The following is a 21670-nucleotide window of genomic DNA, read 5'->3' on the forward strand; positions in this document are numbered from 1 at the left end:
GGGTTGTGAGCTCAGCCTTGAAGGAGGCTTTTCAAAGTTCTGGGATGGGTCCTGCTGTCAGTGCCAGGAACGAGACGTGACGACTTTCCCAAGCTCCCTTCCAGCTCTATGGGCGATGTATCTCTCCATGTTTCCAGTCATTAGTGGATGTAAAACACCAGGGGCCCCACCAAGGCACAGCAGTGTACCGCCGTGGAGAGTTAGCTGTTCGCAACGCCAGGTGCTAGTGCTGTGTGCAACTCTCCAGACAGGAGGCTGGAGGGGAAAAAGGCTGAACATATTGTGTGCGCAACAAGCTAAGTGGATTTCTAGCTCCCTCAGAAAAGAAGACAGGTGCTAATTAGCCACCTGTCATGTCTCATTAACAGGCCCTTCTGTCTCTTTAAAACAATGAAGGACAGCTGCTTCAGCCAGCCAATCCCACAACTTTCCTGCAGGCTGAGCTGCCAAAATGGGAGGGATCAGGACCTCAGGCTTGACATCACCGGCCAGCTGATTACCAGGGGCCCGGAAGAAGAGTTGTTTACAGGTTAGTAAGTTTCATTAACAGACCGGAAATAAGGAGAAAATTGGCTAAAACCAAGGGGGTGAGGGCGGGTTTGGGATGTTGGAGCTGAAGCACCAGGTGGGAAAGTTTGTTTCTGGAGCAATTCACCTTAGACTTGCCAGGGCTAAGGCTGGGAAGGGAGAGAGAGAGAGTTTCTAGTCCATTTCATGCAGCCAACCCCCGTCACCCTCCTGCCTACGGTTTTGCCTCTTGATGTCAGACGAGCTCGGTGCAGGTTACCTGGGCCTGGTTTCCTCCCAGCTGGGGCTGCATAGGTGTTTTCTGTAGGGAAAATTAACCAAGTTCTGCTCTCTCAGAGGGCGTCTGTGTTACGTTGCTCTCTGACTTGTATTCCATTCTTCAGCGTATGGATAGTAACAGAGAGGAAGCCGTGTTGGTCTGTATTCTAGCAAAACAAACCAGCCATCATGTAGCACTTTAAAGACTAACAAAGTAATTTATTCAGTGATGAGCTTTCGTGGGGCAGACCCACGTCCTCAGATCCTCCAGATCCAACTTCCCGCATAACACAGATCCTCCAGATCCGAAAAAGTGGGTCTGCCCCACAAAAGCTCATCACCTAGTAAATCATTTGGTTAGTCCCTACGGTGCTACATGACAGCTGTTTTTTCCCCCCCCCCAGGGTATGAGGTTACATCTGGCCACTTAAGAAGGCAAAGCTGCCCCCTTCTTGCTTTTTGTGGCTGGAGCTCGGCTCTTGCTGGCTGTGACAGACCACGGGCCCCACTTGTGGATGTCTGTCCTGTCTCCTGTACTGTTGCAGTGTGTCCATCGCCTCCTCACACTCAGACCCTCCCCTCCCCTCCCCTTGCCAGTTCCTAACAAGGTCAGTGTTTAGGCCAAAGCTTGATGTGGGGGCAGGGTTTCCTCTATTTTTTTCCTCCATCCTGATTGTGGTGTGGATGTGCACCACCGTAGAAACAGCTGCTGTCGGCTGTGGGTGCTCTGTTACTGTAATCACCTGGGGGGGCACCTGAGTCTTTGCTGGGTGGCTGCCCAGGCACTGAGCGTACAGGGAACGCTGGCGTAGGGGGATCTGCAGTGCCGCACAGTTCTGACTTGCAGTGTTCCTTGCCTTTCAGTTCTGCCAGTGCACCTCTAAGCCCACCCTGCAGCGCCTCCTGCCAGCCCTTTCCTAGGCATCCTCCTGGACCGCCCCATGCTGCTCCAGTCCTGCCAGTCCCCTCACTCTGCCTATCCCTCTCAGTCCCAACCCACAGGCACCCTGTGTTTTAGCTCTGCCAGTGCCCCTCCACCCTTGTCCTGCGTTCCGGCAATGGGTATGATGTTGGCACCCATCTGTTGGGGGCAAAGTGGAGGCCAAAAAAGTCATTTCTACACGTAACTTGATCAGCATTAGACATTGCATTGTCTACAGGGTACTTAACACACAGCCCATTTAACCACCCGTGTGTGTGTGTGTGTGTGTGTTGGAAAGTCTGACTTTTGATTCTTAAAATGCAGAGAATCCACCCAGAAGCTGCTCCTGTCCTTCTGATGTGACGGGATTGCTTTGTGGCTGCGGGAAGACAAGCCCTAAAGAAAATTTTTTCAATAGCCTGGTTCTCCTTGGGGGCCTGTATCCTCACACCCTTCCGCTCCCTGACTGCTTTGGAAGTGGTGATGTTTCCTGAGGTGGTTACAACAGCAGCAACCCTTCCACAGGGTGGGAAGCCAGCGTGGCCCCTTTTAACATTGTTTTTTGTCTCTGCTGCCTTGGTTTATAGTATAGTAAAACCCTCCAGGCAAAGACCCAGGCTGCGTATACTGTGAGCTATGAGGCTGATGAAGGGATCTCTCTTTAGGGGTTCATTGACTGGCATTCACTTCTCCTCTTGGTCTCAGGCCTGGGCAGTGCCAATAATGGGTGGATTACATGAGTGGCCCTCCTTCACCTCAGTAGGCTGTAGCGACCCAGTGGGGTTCCACCTGTGGGGGGGCGCCCCCCATCTCTTGTGCACTGGAGCTTATGTGCTCCTCCCCGCCCCCCCGTCCCACCTCCTCCCTCCTGCAGAGGTGGAATGCTGTGAACAGCTGATTTGCCTCACTCCTGCTCTGGGAGAGAGGGGAGGGAGCAAGAATCAGGGAGGGATAGGAAGTGTGTGAGGGGGCTCCCATGTGGAAGAGGTGTGTGCGGGAGGGGATCTGGGGGCCAATGGGCTGCAAGTGTCGATCACTGCTATAGCATTTGTATTGAGGCTGTCACGGCACACAGCAGATAAACAATGGGTTAGCGGGCCGGGACAGGGAATAAGCTGCTTCTTTGCGGCAGGATGAGTCTGGGCACGTCACTTCACCCCACCGTGCCTCAGTTTCCCCATCACCGTCTCTTGGTGTCTTTGTAGATTGTAAGGTCCCTGAAACAGTGACTCTCTCATGGCCTGTGTTATGTGGGAAGTCGCAATAGATGGTAAACAGTGAGCTGTGTGGAGTAGCTGCCATCTGAGGAGAGATTGAAAGGATGGGGATTTTTCAGCTTCGCAAAGAGATGACTAAGGAGGGATATGACCCAGAGCAAGAAAAACTTGAACAGGGTGCGGGAAGTGAGTCAGGGAGTGCTAAACTACACACGAACCAGGGATTACCCAGTGACACTTAACAGGCAGCAGGTTCAACACCAACATAAGGGACTATGTCACACAGTGCACAACCCACCTGTGGAACTCACTGCTGGGGGATGCGCTGAAGGCCAAAAGTGGAACAGCTTTCAAAAAGTTATCGGGTCCATCAACAGCATTCAGTCAAGAGGATCGGGGTGTCACCCCCAGCTCTGGGTGTTCCTAGCCTCTGGCTGCCTGCAGCTAGGACTGGATGACAGGGGATGGATCACTCGATCCCCTGTTCTGTACATTCCCTCTGGGGCACCTGCCTGTGGCTGCTGTTGGAAGACAAAATTCTGGGCTAGGTGGACCTTCATTCGAGCCCAATGTGACTGCTCTAGTAAGTGGGGCTCCAGGGAACAGCTCAGTTGGCAATGCCCTCATTTTGATACCTGTCAGCAGAAGCCTCCGCTTTGACACCAGACCTGGACAGAGGGGCCTATGCTTGAAAGCAGGAAATCATTGAGGAGGCTTCTTTTTTTTTTTTTTTTTTTTAAAAGGAAAGATTTGGTTTGGAGCAATACCAAACTGAGGCAGGTGGCAAACTGATCACCGTGGAAATGGCTCTCGCTTTGCAGCCACCTGGTGCCCTCACCATAGTGCAGGAGGGGAAACTGAGGCATGGAGTGGGGATGTGATAAGACCACTTTGGCAGAGCCGGGACTCGGGTACTTTTCTCCTCTTCCTTTGCTCTCTCCTTGGTCCAGTCCCCTGAAGAACACCTGACTCCCTGCTGCTCCCAGGCTGCTGGGCTTCTAGCTTCAAAAGAGCAGCTGTTGGGTACCTTGGCTCTGGTGGCAGACCCTCCATCTGGTTGGACCCTGTTTTAATGGGGTGCAGACCAATGTTCCTTGTAAGCTGAGCACTTGGATGGTTGCCCAGCAGAGATTCAAGTGCTGCCCAGCTGATTAGCAGATTGCCCTCAGCTGGCAGCCTGTGTTTCTATGGGGGGGTGCACCTTGGCACATGCCTTGGTGTACAGAACAAAATTTATTCCACACATGGATGGGGAAAAAAAGAGGAAACATTGGGCCTGACCCACAGTTTGAGCAAATGCTGCCTAGTTTACCTCACCTGACTCTTTAAACGGTAGAATGGCTACACCTTAATTTGCTGTGAACTGCACCTTTTTTGCTTTGAAAAGCACCTCCACTTGAAGAGGCTGACCGTTTTCTTAAGGGCACGCTTTGGCTGCTGGGAAAACATGCCGTTTGCCTGCAGAAAATGGAGACAAAAATGGCAGTGGGAAATTTAGCTTGTGTTGAAAGTTCCCAGGGGAAAACTTCTGCATTTCCCTGAATGAAAGGAAATGGATTTTTGCTCTAAGTTTTTAAATACAAAATCTTGAAATTTTTCTGTGGCCAGAACAAGCTTTTCCTGAGAAATTCCACGCTCGGTCCTCTGCTGCTGGAAGGAGATGGTGTGCTCTTTGCAGATGAGGAAATGTGTGACAATACATATTCCCATCCCATAGGAATCTCCATCTTTAATAACGGGTGTGATCTATTCCCCTCTTCCCACCAGCCCATTCACAGGCTGTACCATTGCGTGCCTGTTATCTATATTGATTACCTCCGCTGTTGGCTTGCTTGGTGACTTGGGCAAGTTACGGCGCTGCGGCGTGCCTCGGTTTCCCGAGTATAACTATCCCCATTTCACAAGTAGGCACCTTCATGAAGTACTTCGAGAGCTACTGATGAAAGGTACTGCCCGCCAGTTAGGAATTATTTCGTTTTAATCTTCAACCACGCCCACCTGGGCAAGGTGTGAGCGTGCGTCAGGTGTTTATTCGCTCTCTTTAGGTGTTGGCTTTCTTTTTTTTTAATTGCATGACCTGGCAGGCTGCTGAAGCAAGGCTGGGGATGCAAGAATGATGTGGCCGTTTCGGGGCCTGGAGGTGACCCGAGCCCCATGTGACCTGAGCTTCATGGAGGCCATCGGTCAGCGCATGCAGGTGCCCAACAGGCTGAAGGTGGCGGAGGAGTCTGGCCTGGCGGAGGAGAGAGGAGCAGAGGCACTTTCACCTTCCTTCCAGATGCACGTCCCTGAGAGGCTGTCGGTGGCAGGTGACTTGACAGGCTGGCTCTGCCAGGACACGGACTAGCACTGAGAATGCAAGAGACTGTCTGTGTAACGTTCCCTGCGATCTGATCTTGACCCGCTTTGTGCTGAGGGCGAGCTGTGAGGAAAGGGTGTGTGTGGGCAGGTTTTATCCCCCAGGTTAGGTTGCGTGTGTTTCCCACTGGGTGCCTCAGTTTCCCTAGGCACAGCATCAGTGGGTGGTTGGTGACGGGAGTTTTGTTGTGATGGCTCCTTCCACGTGCAAAGGCCATTGTGTAACCTAGGCAACCAGGTGACCCCTTTCTTCCCCAGGAAACAGGACAAAGGCAGGAGGAGAGGCCTGGCTGGTTTGCACTGGGACTGGGCCGTTGACTGGGGAGTCCCCTCTGGCTGGAGAGGGAGGATGGTGGGCCAGGGCCCCAGCACTGGGCTCCCTCTCCCCAGGATGGATTGCACTGATGGCTTCTGTGCCCACCAGTCTGTTCCATGCTGTGCCCCTGTCGCCTAATAAACCTTCTGCTCTCCCTGCTGACTGACAGTCACATCTGACTGTGGATGGGGGGCAGGGCCTGGGGACCCCCGCGTGCTGGGGCTGCAGGTTTGTTTTGGAGAATTGCCTGGGCCTGTGCTGGGTGTGAGGAGGGAGGGACAATTCCAGGGGCTGGAGGGGCGAACCCGTAGCGTGAGGGAGCAGGGTCCGAGGGGTGGCAGGGGCGAAGCAAGTGGGAAGTGAGGTGTGGGGAGAGGCTCCAGAGTGTGCAGGGAGCCCCTGAAGAGCTTGGACAGCCAAGGGGGCCATTTTGGATGAGGTCTGGAGGTGAGGAGGAAGTTGCCCTAGGCTGGGATGGAGCAACGCAGAGCAACGCAGGTGCAGCTTTCTGCCCTAGACGGCAGGGACCCAGGGCGATGGGCTCGGGCGAAGTGAAGGCAGGAGTGCCGGAGAGACGAATGAAAGTTAAGGCAGGGCTGGGTGGGCTCTGGAAGTGCCTGTGGAGCTGGTGACAGACAGGTTTACAGATGAGGGAGAGCAAAACCGGGGGTGTGGGATCCAGACGTGTCCTGAATGTGTGTGGCCTTGGGGGCAGAGGGCCTGAGCTGGGACGTTGCTCAGCTGAGGTTAGTGAATGTGCACGCGCCCATCAGAGGGCTGAGGTGATGGAGGGAAAGCTCGAAGATCCTCCCGGGGCCACTCAGGCTGACTGATATCCCGGAGTCCCCACCTGAGGGAGGTGGAGCTATGACCTGCATTATCTGTATCCTTCCCCCAGACTCTCCTCCTTGGTTTACCATGTAACCAAGGCCCCAGGTCCCCTGTTAACTCCTGCAGGTTTGTAGCATTACAATATGTGACTTCTGTGCCTTGAGAGGAAGGCTGGCTTATCTCCTGCCCAGCTAGCCGTGGCTGAGGACTGCTTGGTTCAGTGCCTTGCTGCTAAGGCTCTGATGACTTCTCGTGGGAGGCTGGGAGCGTGCCTTTTGGAGGGAATAGCTGCCAGTCGGCATGTTCAGACTCCTCCCCGAGCACCCGCTAGCTGCCAAGGTGCGCGAAAGCCCGCAGAGCTGAGCAGAGGCGCGGTTAGATGCAGCCTGAAGCTGTGAATGTTTTAGTTAGAGGAGTTTTGTCCTCGCTCTGCATTCAGATTCCAGTCCTCCGGGGTGCCAGAATGTCAGGGTTTCTGTGGGTGGGGGGTGGTTGGTCAGGAAGCTTGCCGCACCCCCAGCTAAAGGGAGAGAGCTGCGTCATTATGGGAAGAGGAGAGGGGGAAATCCTGACATGGATTTCTATGGGAATATCTGACACCAATTCCAGGTGAAGACTCTGCAGACAGTGGCTGTCAAAGCTGCATGGGGGGCGGGGGTGTGTGTGTGTTTTGGTGGGGTGCTGTGTTGGGAGCCATAGAAACCCAGGGCTGTTTCTCCCAGGGGCTTGGACATCACTTACCCCCAAGTCTGAACGAGACGCTGTTATGTTCTGGGGCGTACGCAAATGTTTCTAACTGCCTCCTCGCTCCTCTCTGCAGAGGTGACGGATACTAAGCTAAGGCCTCTCCTGTTGGACCAGCGGCAGCGACAGCCTTCTCTTGTGCACAGGCCTCGGGACCCCTCCACCCAGCGTGCACCATTTGGGGACTGCTCGTTTCTGGATGCTGCCACCCGATCAGGCACCCCAAAACACAAGCGATCGGTACTGTGTCTGGAACAGACGTGAATGCTCTTAACAAGGCAGTTTTCAAGGGAAAAGTTCCCCATGATAGTGAAATGGCCCAGTGTCGTCTTTCTCCTGGGCCGCACAGCCCACCCTCTGTGCCCCATACTTGTGATGTGGTCCTGATTTCAGGGAAATGACAGACCAAATGTTAAAGAAGAGCTCTGTCCTCTGCAGAATAGGTTGTTAGGATGACCCATGTTGTAGTTGGCTCTGAGGAACTCTGGTTCTGTCCAGAACAAGACACCTTTGCGGAGCTTTTCTCTTAATTCCTTTTTTGCCCCGCCACTAACATCCACTGTTCTTATCTCTTCCTGCCACAGGACCCACTCTGGTATCGCTTAGTTTCAAGTGGTGTGTCCAGGACTTAATTTATAATGAGAGACTCTGGGGCTCACGCAACTAGAATTGATTGTATAATTAATCGTGCTGTTAATAGGATACCATTTATTGAAATAATTTCAGGTGTTTTCTACATATTCATATGTATTGTTTTCAGTTATCACAAGAGTGTACCCAGCTCACTTTGTATTTTTGATTTTAAATATTTGCACGGTGAATGCTACCTTTACAAGTAGCGTATTGCAATCTCTTTTTATCATGAAAGTTGAATTTACAAAAGTAGAGTTATGTACAAAAATTTGCCCTCTGAAATATGTAAAAGTTTAAAGCCTCTATTCCACTCAGTCCTACTACTTCTTCTGCCCATCACTGAGGCAAATGTGTTTGGTTACAATTCTGCAGGAGATCGTGATGCCTGCGTCTTATTCACAATGTCACCTGAAAGTGAGAACAATTGTTCACATGGCACTTTCACAGATGGCATCACAAGTAATTTTGTGTGTCTGGCACGCTGAAGATTAATAGAATGCTAGGACTGGAAGGGACCTTGAGAGGTCATTGAGTCCAGCCCCCTGCCCTTGTGGCAGGACCAACTACTGTCTAGACCATCCCTGATAGACATTTATCTAACCTGTTCTTAAATACCTCCAGGAATGGAGATTCCACAATCTCCCTAGGCAATTTATTCCAGTATTTGACCACCCTGACAGTTAAGAACTTTTTCCTGATGTCCAGCCTAAACTTCCCTGCTGCATGCCGCCTTGTTCTACCCTCCTTCTATAAGCCCATTCCTTCTTGTTCTATCCTCAGAGGCCAAGAAGAACAAGTTTTCTCCTTCTTCCTTATAAAACCCTTTTAGATAACTGAAAACCGCTATCAAGTCCCCCCCTCAATCTTCTTTTTTTCCAAATTAAACATGTCTTTTCATGCTTCAGCCACAGTTCCAGAGGACATGAGTGCATGCTGATGATGGGTTCTTTTTGACAGTGCTCCATAGCAAAGTGGACCGAGACAAATTCATTTGCATCATCTGAGTCAGATGCCACCAGCAGAAGGGTGTTTTTTTACTTTTGGTGGTTCAGGTTCTGTAATTTCCGCATTGGAGTGTTTCTCTTTAAAGCCTTCGGGAAACATACTCCACACCTTTTTCCCTCTGTTTTTTTTTTTTTTTTTTTGGAAGATCCGTTAGATTCTTAAACCTTGGGTTGAGTATTGCAGCTATTTTTAGAACTCACATTGGTGCCACCTTTGTGTTTTGTCAAATCTGCTGTGAAAATGTTCCTAAAACATGCGCAGGGTCAGCTTTGGAGACTGCTAGAACCTGAAACAGATGGTAGAATGCAGGTACCACAGAACAGGAAAGATACAATTCCTGCTCCCCACACCTCCCATGGAGTCCAGCAACAAATTTAATTAATACATTTTTTCATGAGAATCATCAGCCTGGAAGCACGTTTTCTGGAACGGTGGCCGAAGCATGAAGGGACATAAGCATGTTTAGCTTATCTGCCATGTAAACACTTTGCATTCTCATGCCACTTTTGTTATCAGCATAATCCTTTGGCGCTTCCAGGGGACATTGTAAATAAGAGGCAGACAGCATTGTCCCCCATAAATGCAGGGGAGCCAAGAGCTTCTCTGGGTTCCCAGGCAAGGTTTATGTGGGGAGCCAACTCCATGCTCCAGAAAGAGCAGGGCTGAGGGCAGCCAGATGTCTGCACCACCTGGAGTGGGCCACACCGGCCTCCCCTCAGCTTCAGAGAAACACAGAATGTGCGGTGTCATGCTCAAGTGGCAATTTTTAAAGGACCTGAGGTGCTGGCCTCCACCACTCCTGCCACAGCAATGGTGGCACATAGAGCCGCGGGTCCCTTTTGGAATCGCCAAGCCCCAGGGCAGTTACCTCCTTTGCGCTCCCCTCCATCTGTGGGTCTTTATAAATGTAACCAAACTTGTTCGTCGTAGCGGTTGGCTGAACAAGAAGTAGGACTGAGTGGACTTGTGAGCTCTCAAATTTTGCATTGGTTTGTTTTTGAGTGCAGTTGTGTTAAAATTCACAATAAAAACATTGCACTACAATTCTTGCATGGGGTGAACAGAAACTATTTTTACAGTGCAAATATTTATAATAAAAAGTGAGCTCTGTACTCTTTGTATTCTGTGTAATAGAAATCTATATATTGGAAAATGTAGGGGAAAAAATCCAAAATATTTAATTGCAATTGATGGTCTATTTAACAGGGTGGTTAATCTCGGTTGATTTGTTTGAGTTAACTGTGATTGACTGAAGACCCTAACTTTATTTTAAATTCATAATTGATGCAGGAAGGCCAGAGGTCTGGGGCTATAGGCTGCTGGCTATGAGATGCCAGACTCAGCCCTGGCACAAATTAAGCACTGGCTGTGTCCAAATAGAGGCTAGTTGGGGCGTAGGATCCCTTGCAACCCTCTTGGGTCAAACAGGAGCAGGAGTTGGTTCGGTCAATATTTGTGATCAAAACAGTTTTCCAAAATCCAGTGTCCGCTAATCCAGAGACAACTTCTACTGAATCGCAAAACTAATTGAGAAGAAAGAAGTTGTCTCTGGTTCTCCAACACTTACATGCAGAGACTTGTGTCTTTAGTCATCCAGATTGTCCAATCAGGCCTTCTCTAAGGTGCTTTCACCCACTGGAGCTCTGCAGGACGCCTGGGATACGTAGAGCTTAATTTCCTTCTCTTTAGAGCTCGCTCTCTGAGCTGAAAGCCATCTCCCACTTTTCTGGCTCTGGTCAGGTCCTACCTGTAAACTGAAACCAAAGGGAATGTTTCTACGACTGGCTGTGAAACGAAGCCACCAAATGTCATGCAGCTCTACGGCAGGTGACAAGGGAATACTGCTATTGGAGGAGGATCACCTTGAAATGGGAGGTTCTCAAGGTCAAGGTTTTTCTATGAAATGTGATGGTGGTGGGAATATTTCCAGGAAAGGCTGCATCATGGGCCTTCTGCTCCAATCCAATTGCCAGAACTGCATCTGTGTTCTACCCCACCCGCCTCCCTTTACAGTATAGTTTAAGCCACCTCCTATGCTGAGACCAGGCTAATTTGTGATCCAGCCAAGGCATAAACAGATCAGTCCAGACTGGCTGTGAGCCACGTTTCTTTCTGCTTCAATAAGAGGTTCCATTGTTTGTGTGCCTCTAGATGGTGCCTTGATGTATTCTCCTCGTGCAAAGGCTAGTGTGGTGTGTTCTGGCCGATGCAGCTCTGAGATCTAAACACAATGGGTGCGTCTACACTTGCATGCCTCTTTCGAAAGAGGAATGCAAGTGAGGGCAATCAAAAATGCAAATAAGGTGCACATTTGCATATTGCTACCTCATTTGCATATTCTTCAGAAGAGCTGCTTTTGAAAGAAGGAAACCAGTGTAGATGCTGCTCTTTTGAAAGTACGCTCCATCTTTGAAAGAATCCTTCCCTTTATTTAATGGGAAGAAGGATTCTTTCGAAGATGGGGTTTACTTTTGAAAGAGCAGGATCTACCCTGTTTTTTTCTTCTTTTGAAATAAGAATATGCAAACAAGGTGCCAACTATGCACCTCATTTGCATTTGAGATTCCCTTAATTTGCATGCCTCTTTTGAAAGAGATGCATCCAGTGTCTCACATGAATGCCTTTATGGCCCAATGGCATTATGTATTGTGCTGTACAAGCAGCAGGGCTAAGATAAGTACTGGGTAGGCAGAAGAAGGTGGTGGTTCTGCTACTCCAGCTGCTGGATAAGAATTTGCAGTTGGTGCCACAGTTCTTAAGGCAAACCTCCAGTGCATCTTCTGCAGCAATTCTATTGACTTACCAGGTTGTTGCCCTCTGCCATCATCAGCCTGGGGAAGAAGGCAGCAGAGTGTAGATGTGGTTGTGGGGACACTGAAGGGCTCAATGAGGGGAACAGCTCAGTGTCAGGACTAATGTTCTCATTTGTGTGTGTTCTAACAGGCCCACCAAGGCAGACTGCGGAAGGAGAGGGCTCCAAGCAAGACCCCCCAGATTGCCATGCATAGCGTGAGCCAGATGCCTGCTCGGTGAGAACTGCCAGGGGCAAAGTCACATGCTGAGCATTCAGCCACTTTTCTTGTGTTCAGATGCCCCATCATGCCCTGCAGTACTCGGAGGCATGATCCCCATTGGTGTAAGGGAACTGACAGGCAGTGGCGTGGAAGGAAGGGGCCACCACGTCCATGCTGGCAACTTCTAGTGAAATGGTCTTTTTGAATGATGTCCCAGCATCACGTGAGCCATCCTCGTGTGTGTGTGTGTGTGTGTGATCCTCAGTCTCTCTTGGTTCCTTGAGCGCTTGTCCTGGTCATCATGCTGGCTGGTGTGGTTAATCTTGAGATGGCCTGCACAGCCTAAGCTAGTCTCTCATGGTTGTGTTGATCTCCCTTCTTGAGCTTTACTAGTGGGCTGGCCGTCTCTTGCGCCGTTCATCTGTGAAGGCTGAAGCCCTTCACCAGCAGCATGGTAAGAGTCTGAATCCCTTCCTGAGCTAGGTACCATCTGTCTTACTGACCCACAGAGAAATTGCCCCAGTGTTACACTAACTGATCCGTAGCAGAGCCAAGGATAGAACTCAGGTCCACCGACTTCCCTGTGCTAATGCTACGAAGGCTGACTCTGCTGCGGCCTGGCAAGGCCTGGCCTGCAAGGATGGCTGTCCTTGATGACGTTGACTGGAGCTGCTTGTTGGATACCACAGCAGTAGTGCTATAAGCAGATGGGTCACCACTGTGAGCGAGTGGCTCTGTAGCGCATAATCATCATAAGTGAAGGAAACAAAAAGCTAGAAAAGTCATCCAATTCAACCCTGTACAAAGACCAGACGAAATTTACCTAGACCATACCTGACAAGTCTAACCTGCTCTCACGAGCTTCTGACAGAGTTCCACAACCCACTTTGATAACCTGTTTTGGGACTCAACTATCCTTAGACTTAGAAAGGTTTTCCTAACAGCTAATATAACTCCTTTGCTGACTAGTACTTGTCCTACCTTCAGTGCACCAGGGAGAACAATAGATCACTCTTCTCCTTATAAAAACAATGGGAAGTCCTGGGGCACCTTATAGACTAACAGATTTTTTTGGAGCATAAGTTTTTTGTGACATGCATCTGGTGAAGCAGATTTTTGCCCATGAAAACTTATGCTCCAAAATATCTGTTAGTCTGTCAGGTGCCCCAGGACTTCTCGTTATTTTTGCAGCTACAGGCTAACACGGTGACCCCTCTGATACAAGTCCTATTTATAAGAGTTTTAAACATATTTAAACACTAGGGGTGCGCCTACACTTGCATTCCTCTTTTGAAAGAAGTATGCAAATTGAAAACGCAAATGAGGTAGAAATTTGCATATTTGGAATCCATTTGCGTATTATAATTTCAAAAGAGCTTCTTTTGAAAGAAGAAAGCCAGTGTAGATGCTGCTCTTTTGAAAATAAACCCATCTTTGAAAGAATCCTCCTTCCCTTTATTTAATGGGAAGAAAGAGTCTTTCAAAGATGGGGTTTACTTTTGAAAGAGCAGCGTCTATACTGGCTTTCTTCTTTCGAAACAAGCTCTTTTGAAATTAGAACATGCAAATGAAATTCCAAATATGCAAATTTATACCTCATTTGCATTTTTGATTTGCATACCTCTTTCAAAAGAAGAATGCAAGTGTAGACACACCCTATTAGGAAGTTCCCCTGTTCACCTTCAAATGTCAAGATTAAACATGTCCAGTTATTTTAATCTTTCCTCATTGGTCACATTTTCTAAACCCTTGATTATCTATGGCCTTTCAACCAGTTATGCGCTCACTCTATAGTAATTTCATTTAGACCACACTTTGCTAATTTGCTTATGAGAAAGTCCATGTTGCCCTGTGTTACCAGACTTTGTAAAACCAAGTTGTAGCACATCTACTGCTTTCCCTCCCTGCACACAATTCACTAGGCCGTTAACTCTGAAAGGAGGAGATTAGATTGGCTTGGCATTTAGTTCTGGACAAATCCATGTGGGTTGTTGCTTATTACTCTGTTAGGTCAGTGTATGTTGGGATGCTAGCAGACTGATTGTTTGGTCTGGTATCATTCAAGGTATTCTGATTCTGCTCTAACTTCCTGGGTCCTCTTTGTTCCTCTTTTAAAAAACAAAAAAACAAAAAAACAGCCTGGTATGATGTTTGACCTACTACAGCCATCATGGACTTCACCAGTCTACCATTGGTTCTTGAAGATAATTGCTCATGGTTCTGAGGTTATTTTACCTAGTTTCTTACATGCCCATTGGCTGTGTGTGTGTGTGTGAGAGAGACATACCCTCACTAACTACAGCTTGAAGCCATTGTAAGGATACATGGCTCACCCCAGTGTTGGGTCCCCTGGTGTGCTTGTGGGAAGGAAAGGGGAAGGGAAATGTAGCCAAGCAGAGAAGGGACTAACCATTGTGATTCTGCATATGCCCTGCAGGCCAGACACATGCCCCCTCCCCAGTCCTCCATACCCTCCTTTCCCCCAGGATGGTAGGATCTACTCCCTGCAGAGCATCTTGCAGATGGTGTGCTTCCTGGGTCACCTACTCTTCCACCGTGTTAAGAAGTCTGCCCGAGACCGAGACCGGCTCAGGTGACTCCATCTGGTTTGCTTTGGACTTGACTCTGCACAACTCTGCGCAGGAACTGCTGCTTTTTGTATTCCTCAGAGATACGAGGCATGGAGTGGGCATGTGCTTTTTAACCTGTAGAGGGGCAGCATAGTAGGAGGGGAGCCATTCAGCGTGTTCTCTTGGGGTCTCTCATGCTCCTGGCTGCATTACGCCCCCAACTGCTAGCCTCTGGGGACAGGGCGTGGGAACCTAGCAATGCAATCAGCCTGGGCATTCTGAAACTCCCTAACCAAGTGTCTGGCCACCTGCCCTTGCTAGGTTCAATAATTCCCTGACTGTCTCAAACTATCTAATGCCTCCTGGGACATTCATGTGATGCAGGCTATTCCCTTAATGTTACAATAGTAACATGGCTCTGAATTTATACTGCTTAGCTGGTTTTATTACATGGGTTCAGGATGGTGGAAAGGAAAGCAAGAGCTTGCTGGTGGTACATGCCTCTGGCATGGATTACTGATTCAGTAGCGCTCTTCTGAGTGCAATTCATAAGCTTTGCAGGCTCCCCTTGCCAGGGGCTATGCTCAGTCTTCCTTAAACGATCTTCCAAGAGCCTGTTAAGATGAGCTACATGGCCCCTGGAATTTACACATCATCTGTGTTGACAGCGGGCAAGGACCTCCGTAATCAAATAATTCTGAGGAGAAACAAGTTTTGTAGCTACAAAGTGACACTCGTCCATTTTAAAGCTGCTTATCTCAAGTTCTTCAAACCCAGGTTCCTTTTTGAAGTCTCAGTGCTCGCTACAAAACTAGCCAAGTTTGGCTGAGAGAAACCAGCCAAAACTCAGTTGCAAACTCACCATTTCTGACCCATGAAAAGCTTATTTTTGAGCACCAGTAAAACTGATTTGAAGTGATTCTGGTTATGAAAGTCGGAGCAAAATCAAACCTTAGGTAAATCTGGTAGGTGACTTTCATGAAAGCTGAGACACTAGGAAAAAGGGGGTAGACTTTAAAGTAATTTTCATAGGGTTTTTTAAAATTAAAAATTGTATATTTTTTTCTAGTTAATGCTGAGGTCAGCAGATGTAAAATAGTGCATCGCAATTTTTTTTTTTTAAATTCGTATCCTTGTATGAAGATACAACTGGGGTCTTACCAAATTCATGGCCATGGAAAAACATGTCACAGACCAGAAAATCTGTCTTCGGACCATCAGATCTGGCCTTGTGTGCTTTCACTCCATACTGTGTAGATTTCACAGGGATGAGTACCTGGAGAAGTGGCTGCTGACCCAGTGTCCAGCTCTAAAGGCAGCAGAGCAGAAGTAAGGGTGGCAATACCACACCATTCTCCCAGCCAGCAGCTGCCCCTCTAGCTGCCCAGCTCTGAAGGCAGCACCACTGCCAGCAGCCACACCGAAGTAAGGATAGCAGTACGGCAATTATCCCTGCCCTCTACAATAACCTTGTGACCCTCCCACAATTCCTTTGAGGTCAGGGCCCCCCATGGTAGAACACTATGAAATGTTGGATTTAAATAACTGCAAATGTGAAATTTATGATTTTTTGAAAGATCCTATGACTGTGAAATGAACCAAAATGGACTGTGAATTTGGTAGGGCCCTAGCTCGGGTGACCATCCGTCCCATTTTGGCCAGGACAGCCCAGTACTGCAGGTGCCAGGAAGGTGTCCTGATTTATTTTAACAAAGGGGCTAATTGCTCTGTATTTGCACAAGGGAGCAGCTGCTGGCCAGTTCCCAGTTCTCTGTGGCTCGGGGGAGCCGGGAGCCAGACCAGCATGGTTGCACCTGGCTTCCAGCTCCCTACTGTTCAGGAGAGCCAGGAGCCAGAGCAGCGCAGCTGTGCCTGGGTCCTACTCAGGGGGAGCCAGGAGGAGCACTGGCACGGGGAGGTCCCCAGTGGGGCTGCAGCCCCATTCCTGGCATCCCAAAGCATGGGACAGCCAGGAGCCACAGCTGGAGCCACAGCCAGGGAGCCCCCCCACCCTCAGCAGGGTGGCAGCCTCAATAGGGCAGCCACTGCTTGCGTAGGGTGACTGTCCATCCCATTTTGCCTTGGACAGTCCCCTATTTCAGGCACCAGGAAGGAGTCATCTCCCCTGGCTCCCAGCTCCCTGGGTGTCCCGTATTTAGCCTAGGAAAATATGGTCACCTTAGCCCTAGACAGCATATCAGTCTGCGTCCATTTCCTTAAACCTCTTCATGCTGTCTTGGATCGTGCTGTTTTGTCCCAGACCAAACTCTGCAAAGCAGTTCAAATCCCCAGGCATCCCCGCTCTGTGTTTTTTAGATGTCTAGTGACCTAGTCCGCGTTGGCTGAGAGGCTCTGGCTGGAAACATTCTGCTGGGACTTTAACGTTCCCATATATGGCATCTGTTCGCAGCAGCTCAGAGTCTGGTTTTACAATGACGATGAAATATGTTTGCAGCACTGTTAGGCAAGTTGCCTCTGAAAATGACAGCTTCTTTTACCCAGCCTGTCCCCTTTAGTCCCACTCACTGACTTTCCTGAGACAAAGCTGTTATTCCCGCTAGCCTGGCAGAAGCCCTGCAGCTCTGGAAGTGCAAGCTGGTGTCTTTTCTGGCTTGCATATTGCCACGGGCAGGTCTGTTGCTAATTACAGTGGTGGGATTTTTGCTCCTGGTGATGTAAGCAGCAGCATACGGGATTATTTTTTTCAGGTCTCCAGAAGGCAATAAGGCCCCTTGCCTGGGGATCGGGGAAAATAACTAGAGAATCCTCCTTTTAGCAGAGAACCATGGTTGATGCACTGGGACAGACAGTTACCATTCTCTATCTAGTTTGTGTGAGTATGAAGTGGGGGAAGCAGCTTTATACATTGGGGAATCTGATCCATACTGGTGTAAATAGCATAGATCCGTAGACTTGCTGGTTTTATGCCGGCTGAGCCTTGGTCCTGAGTTGTGTGTTGCATGGAAAAGTTCTACTGGCTGCCTATATAGAAAACTGCCCCTTGGTAAACAGACTAGCTTCTCTGCACTGTATGTTGTGATGCTAACAATATAGACATGGCTGTATAACACTCTCCCTTGCAGCATGCACTGTATATTTTGCCAGGATGGTGACTAAAAGCTGCATGTTGTGGGATTTAAGTGGCTGGGGTGCAGATGAAAAGACACATGCCATCTCCCCAGTAACGTCTGGTGTATTTCCTCTCAATGTCTTTTGATCTCCCTATCTAACAGGTGTGCTTGGTGTGTGCGTACCCCTCCCTCACCCTTTCCTGGCGACGTATACAAGCTGATGTGATTGCCTCTCTTGATCTCTGTTTGCACACTTGTGTCTCTCTTGTTTTCCTTCTTCCCAGCTCCCAGGACACGGGGCTGGGCTCTGAAAGCTCCCTGGAGGAGAGCGGTGCGACTGACATTATAGCAATGAGAAAACAGGTGAGAAAGTAAGGAGGGCTTTGCTCCTGGACTCTGCAAGAGCTGCCCTAAGGGATGAGGGTACCAGAGCTCCTCCACCATTCTTACACTGGCCCTTGTGGGCACCCTGATAGGACAGGAAGCAGGGTGCAGAGTATCCATGGGCTCCTCTTGCGGGCATAGCTTCTGTACTCAGAGCAGCCTCTGGGGCTTTTATTGCCCTAAGGCAGGTGGGAAAGCGCTTGCCCCTAGCAGAGTCCAGTTACTGACCTTAAATGGGCCCCGAGGCTCTGCTGGCCCTAACGTTTTGCTTTCTCAAGCACTTACCTGGTGTGTTCGTGTGGTGAAGAGAGAGCTAGACCTGGAGTAGCTGTGAGCCCCCATCCCTCCAGCCCAGGCTGCTACACCAATCCTGCACAGTGGAGACAGGGGGCAGCTTCCTTTCACCACTCTATGGGCCTTCATTTGTTGCATGAATTGAAACTGAGCTGACTGCTTTCTCGGCAGTTGAACAAGATCTTGGGGAGGCTGCGGACGCTGGAGAAGCAAAGTACTGGCTGGCGTCAGAAGGAGCTTCTGGTCTATTCTGTGCTGGTCTCAGCATGTCTCGTCAACACCTGGCTTTGGCTAAGGAGATAAAGCACCTTCCCATCCTGGGAAAGAGGGGGAGAGTGCCTGTGTGCGATGGGAGATTTCTTGCTAGAGCACTTATGAACCGTGAACTCCATGCGATTCTTACCATGACCAGCCCGTTTCTCCTGGTGCAGATTCCCTGAGGATGAGCTCCTTGGCTGCTGTTCCCATGAAGCCTTTGATGAACCTGCCATGCTGGAGGAGGTGGGGGTGGGTGGGTAGTGAAAATTGTATGGTTAGGTTTTGTTCTGTGCAACCAGTGGCATTTGGGAGAGATGGAAAAGGTTTGCGTGTAACCACTGAATTTCTTTCTGTGTCCTGCAGCTGTATTGCTTTGGGCTCTGGCATTATCACATTGCTAGGGCTGTATAGTCACTATGTTGTTGTTAGCTGGGCTGGGGCAGTACGTGGGTGGAAGCCTCCAGAGTTATCCCAGGCAACATAAGAAGTAGCATTAGCGCCCTCTTCTTCTTTAACATCTGCACTCAACCTGCTCCCCAGCCCGCTGCTGGGCAATACCAGGGGGCTCTTTGTGCTACCTGTCTGAATAGAGACAGCACTGAAGTTCTGCGGCTGTCGGAAATCCTCCTGCGTTTGTGTTATGGACAGTGATTGTCTCCTGGCCAAATTCCAGCTAAACTCTGACTCCTTCAGATTCACCTCTTCTTTAGGCACTTCCACATCTCCTGCTCTAGAGTTGTACCCCATGGCTGTGCACCTGGAAAGGGTTGCTATATCCTGTCATGGAGAAGGCATCATTTTTGTGGTGGGTGAAGCAATCCCTACGTATTAAGCTTGTAAAGCATCTGGGTATCCTTGAGGTGGCCAGGTGATCCGTAAGAGCATTAGCAGCACTCAAATGTTGTCAAGGAGCCTGTCAAGGACTTTGGTATTTGGGGGTAAAGGTGGGTAAGTGGGATCTCCTGCTCCGAGCATACTAGCTGGCTAACAGAAAGGTTTATCAACTCCTGTAGCACCAGTTCTGCCAGGAGTGCTGCAGGTTTGGGCTGGGATGACAAAGAATTGTTCAGGCTTTGTACTAAGATGCCCATGGGTACTAAGGTGGAGCTGTTGGTGTGATGACCTAACAGAAGTGGCCCTAAAGAAGCTGACAAGGACAAGTCTTGGCTCATTGTAGGCTAAAAAACTGCCAAGTTAGGAGTCTGGACGCAGCTGCCATTAACCTTCTGGGATCTTAGCAAGCATCTGTTTTTTGGAACGATGCGAACCATTTGGCTCATGTGTGCGGTTCACTTGCAGTTCACCATGTGGTACTTTCCCTTCAGAGGCATCTTCCCTCCTGCATTTCGAAGATGGTTGTGTGCTGTAATTTTATTGTATAACACCGACATGACACAGACTGGTACGGAGGCAAGAACGCTGCCCCAGAGTGTTTGCAGTCTACACAGACAAGGTGCAAATGCAAGAAAGGGGGATGGGTGTGATGGAGCTGAAAACAGTGCAGCTGAACAGAGCATTTTAGTATGGGCTTCAGCAGGTACTCCCACCCAGCAATTCCTGGCCATGGTGGGACCCCACCAGTTAGTTCTGATGTGTGCAGTGACCCCTACAGCCAGATTGTGGGACCCAGTTTTAGCCTGGATGTAAGCAGGCCTCTCTTATCCCATCTATCAATAAACATGGAGGTAATTTAGGTCATGTAGGTGTCTCCGTTCCCGATTTACAGGCACAGGTAGGGAGAGATTTATGTGACTTACATTGTACCCAGTAGCCAGGCTTATAAATCAGGTACTTGGGCACCTAAGTAATTGCACGCACAATTATTTATGGGTCAAACTGTGTCTCTGTGGCCAATGACTCAGCTGAGGAGAACATCAAGATTTATTACTGCTGAAGCTGAGATCTGCTGCTTGTTCAGCTGTCCCGGTCTGAAATGACGGTGAAGGGGTGGCTGTCTGCCTAGAACTGGTTCCTATATCTCAAGCTTAAGGAACCTTTAGGAGGGAGTAGGGCAGGGGGTCTTCTGAGCTGATGGGATTTCAGTCTGCAGAGCAGTCACTCCAGCTCCTCCCCTTTCTTGGGAGTGGGACCCCACACGACACTGCTTTTTCCAGCAGGCATCATAGGGTCCTGCTCCTCTCACTGTATCGCTGCAGTCGCATGTAGTTTAAAGACAGAATTTACTGCACCGTTGCCACGTGCTGTAATGGTGGCTCCCACCTCCCAAGAACAGGAGATGTTTGTTGTGCTTTCACTCCAGGCTAACGACTGTAGGCCAGTCATCTGGGGTGTCCAGCACCCTCACGTTTCTGTCTGAAATCATTTGGAACAGGGGTTGCTCCACAGGATAAGGTATATGTCCTGCTGATTGTATGTGTGTATAGATCTGCAAATATCCTTCAATAAAGGCATTTTTAAAACAATCCCATTTGGCTTGTGCTAGCAGCCTCTTGGCTAACAGTGTTGGGACCTCCACAGCTCTCAAACCTAGGGTGGCAAGTTTCCCAACGGACTGTTGCTTCCCTGCTCCCACCCAGCAGCTTGCTGCTAAGTGACGGAGAAGAGACAGACCTCCCCTAAGGCCCTGGCGGGAGGGACCCAGGACTGCTGCTTGGTCAGGGCTTCCTGTTTAAATGGGGAAAATCCTCTGCACAGCCAGGGTGACTGGATGATATCTCGACTGTCCAGATATGAGGGGCTTTATTTTGTACTCATAACTATGCACCTTCTACTCCTGAAAAGCGTCCCACTGTTTCACACTGGCTGTCTCATCACCCCACGCGCAACTGTGCTCCATCTGGCTGCTACATCGGACCTTTCGATTCCTGGATCCTGCCCCTGTTGCCTCTAGCTCTGGCCCTTGGTTGGACTCCTGACTCCTGCTCTAACCGCTAGTCCAGGCCCTGACAGGTGCTGTCCGAACCCACTCACCATATCGGCTTGGGAAAGAATAGCCAGGAATTTGGCCTGGGGGCTGCAGGGCTGTGACCTTCTGCTGGGTGTTCTGGCTACACATCTACATTGAAGAAGGCTTCGGTCTCCTGGCTCTGTAGGAGCACGTTGGTTGAACATGACCAAATATTGCATACCCTGAGAACCATGGGGAATTCAGGGCTGGAAGCTGCTTGGTAATGCTGCTGCTGTTTCCAGGTGAGACGCAGCTGCCTTCTCCTGCTTGGGGCATCCTTTCCATCAGAGACAAGAAACCAGGTTGGCGGAGGCACTGTCTGTTCTGCGAAGGTAAGTCCTGTTCTACTGCCCTTCTCC

The 21670-nt window shown here is 49.5% G+C and overlaps 1 protein-coding gene across 2 annotated transcripts; it reads left to right on the plus strand.

The window, feature by feature from the left end:
• Positions 1-474: 474 nt before the first annotated feature.
• Positions 475-20820, plus strand: LOC142020061 (mitochondrial fission factor-like). 2 transcript variants are annotated; one of them, XM_075007642.1, is made up of 7 exons: positions 475-529; positions 5010-5234; positions 7251-7414; positions 11756-11841; positions 14264-14419; positions 17752-17830; positions 18317-20820. In XM_075007642.1, the coding sequence occupies exons 2-7, from the start codon at positions 5039-5041 to the stop codon at positions 18446-18448; spliced, it is 813 nt and encodes a 270-aa protein (XP_074863743.1). In that variant the 5' UTR covers positions 475-529; positions 5010-5038; the 3' UTR covers positions 18449-20820. The 2 variants fall into 2 exon arrangements, with proteins under 2 accessions (XP_074863743.1, XP_074863744.1); XM_075007643.1 differs by lacking the exon at positions 14264-14419.
• The last annotated feature ends 850 nt before the right edge of the window (positions 20821-21670 follow it).

The sequence above is a fragment of the Carettochelys insculpta genome, chromosome 13, assembly GCF_033958435.1.
Source record: "Carettochelys insculpta isolate YL-2023 chromosome 13, ASM3395843v1, whole genome shotgun sequence".
Taxonomy (NCBI): Eukaryota; Metazoa; Chordata; order Testudines; family Carettochelyidae; genus Carettochelys; species Carettochelys insculpta.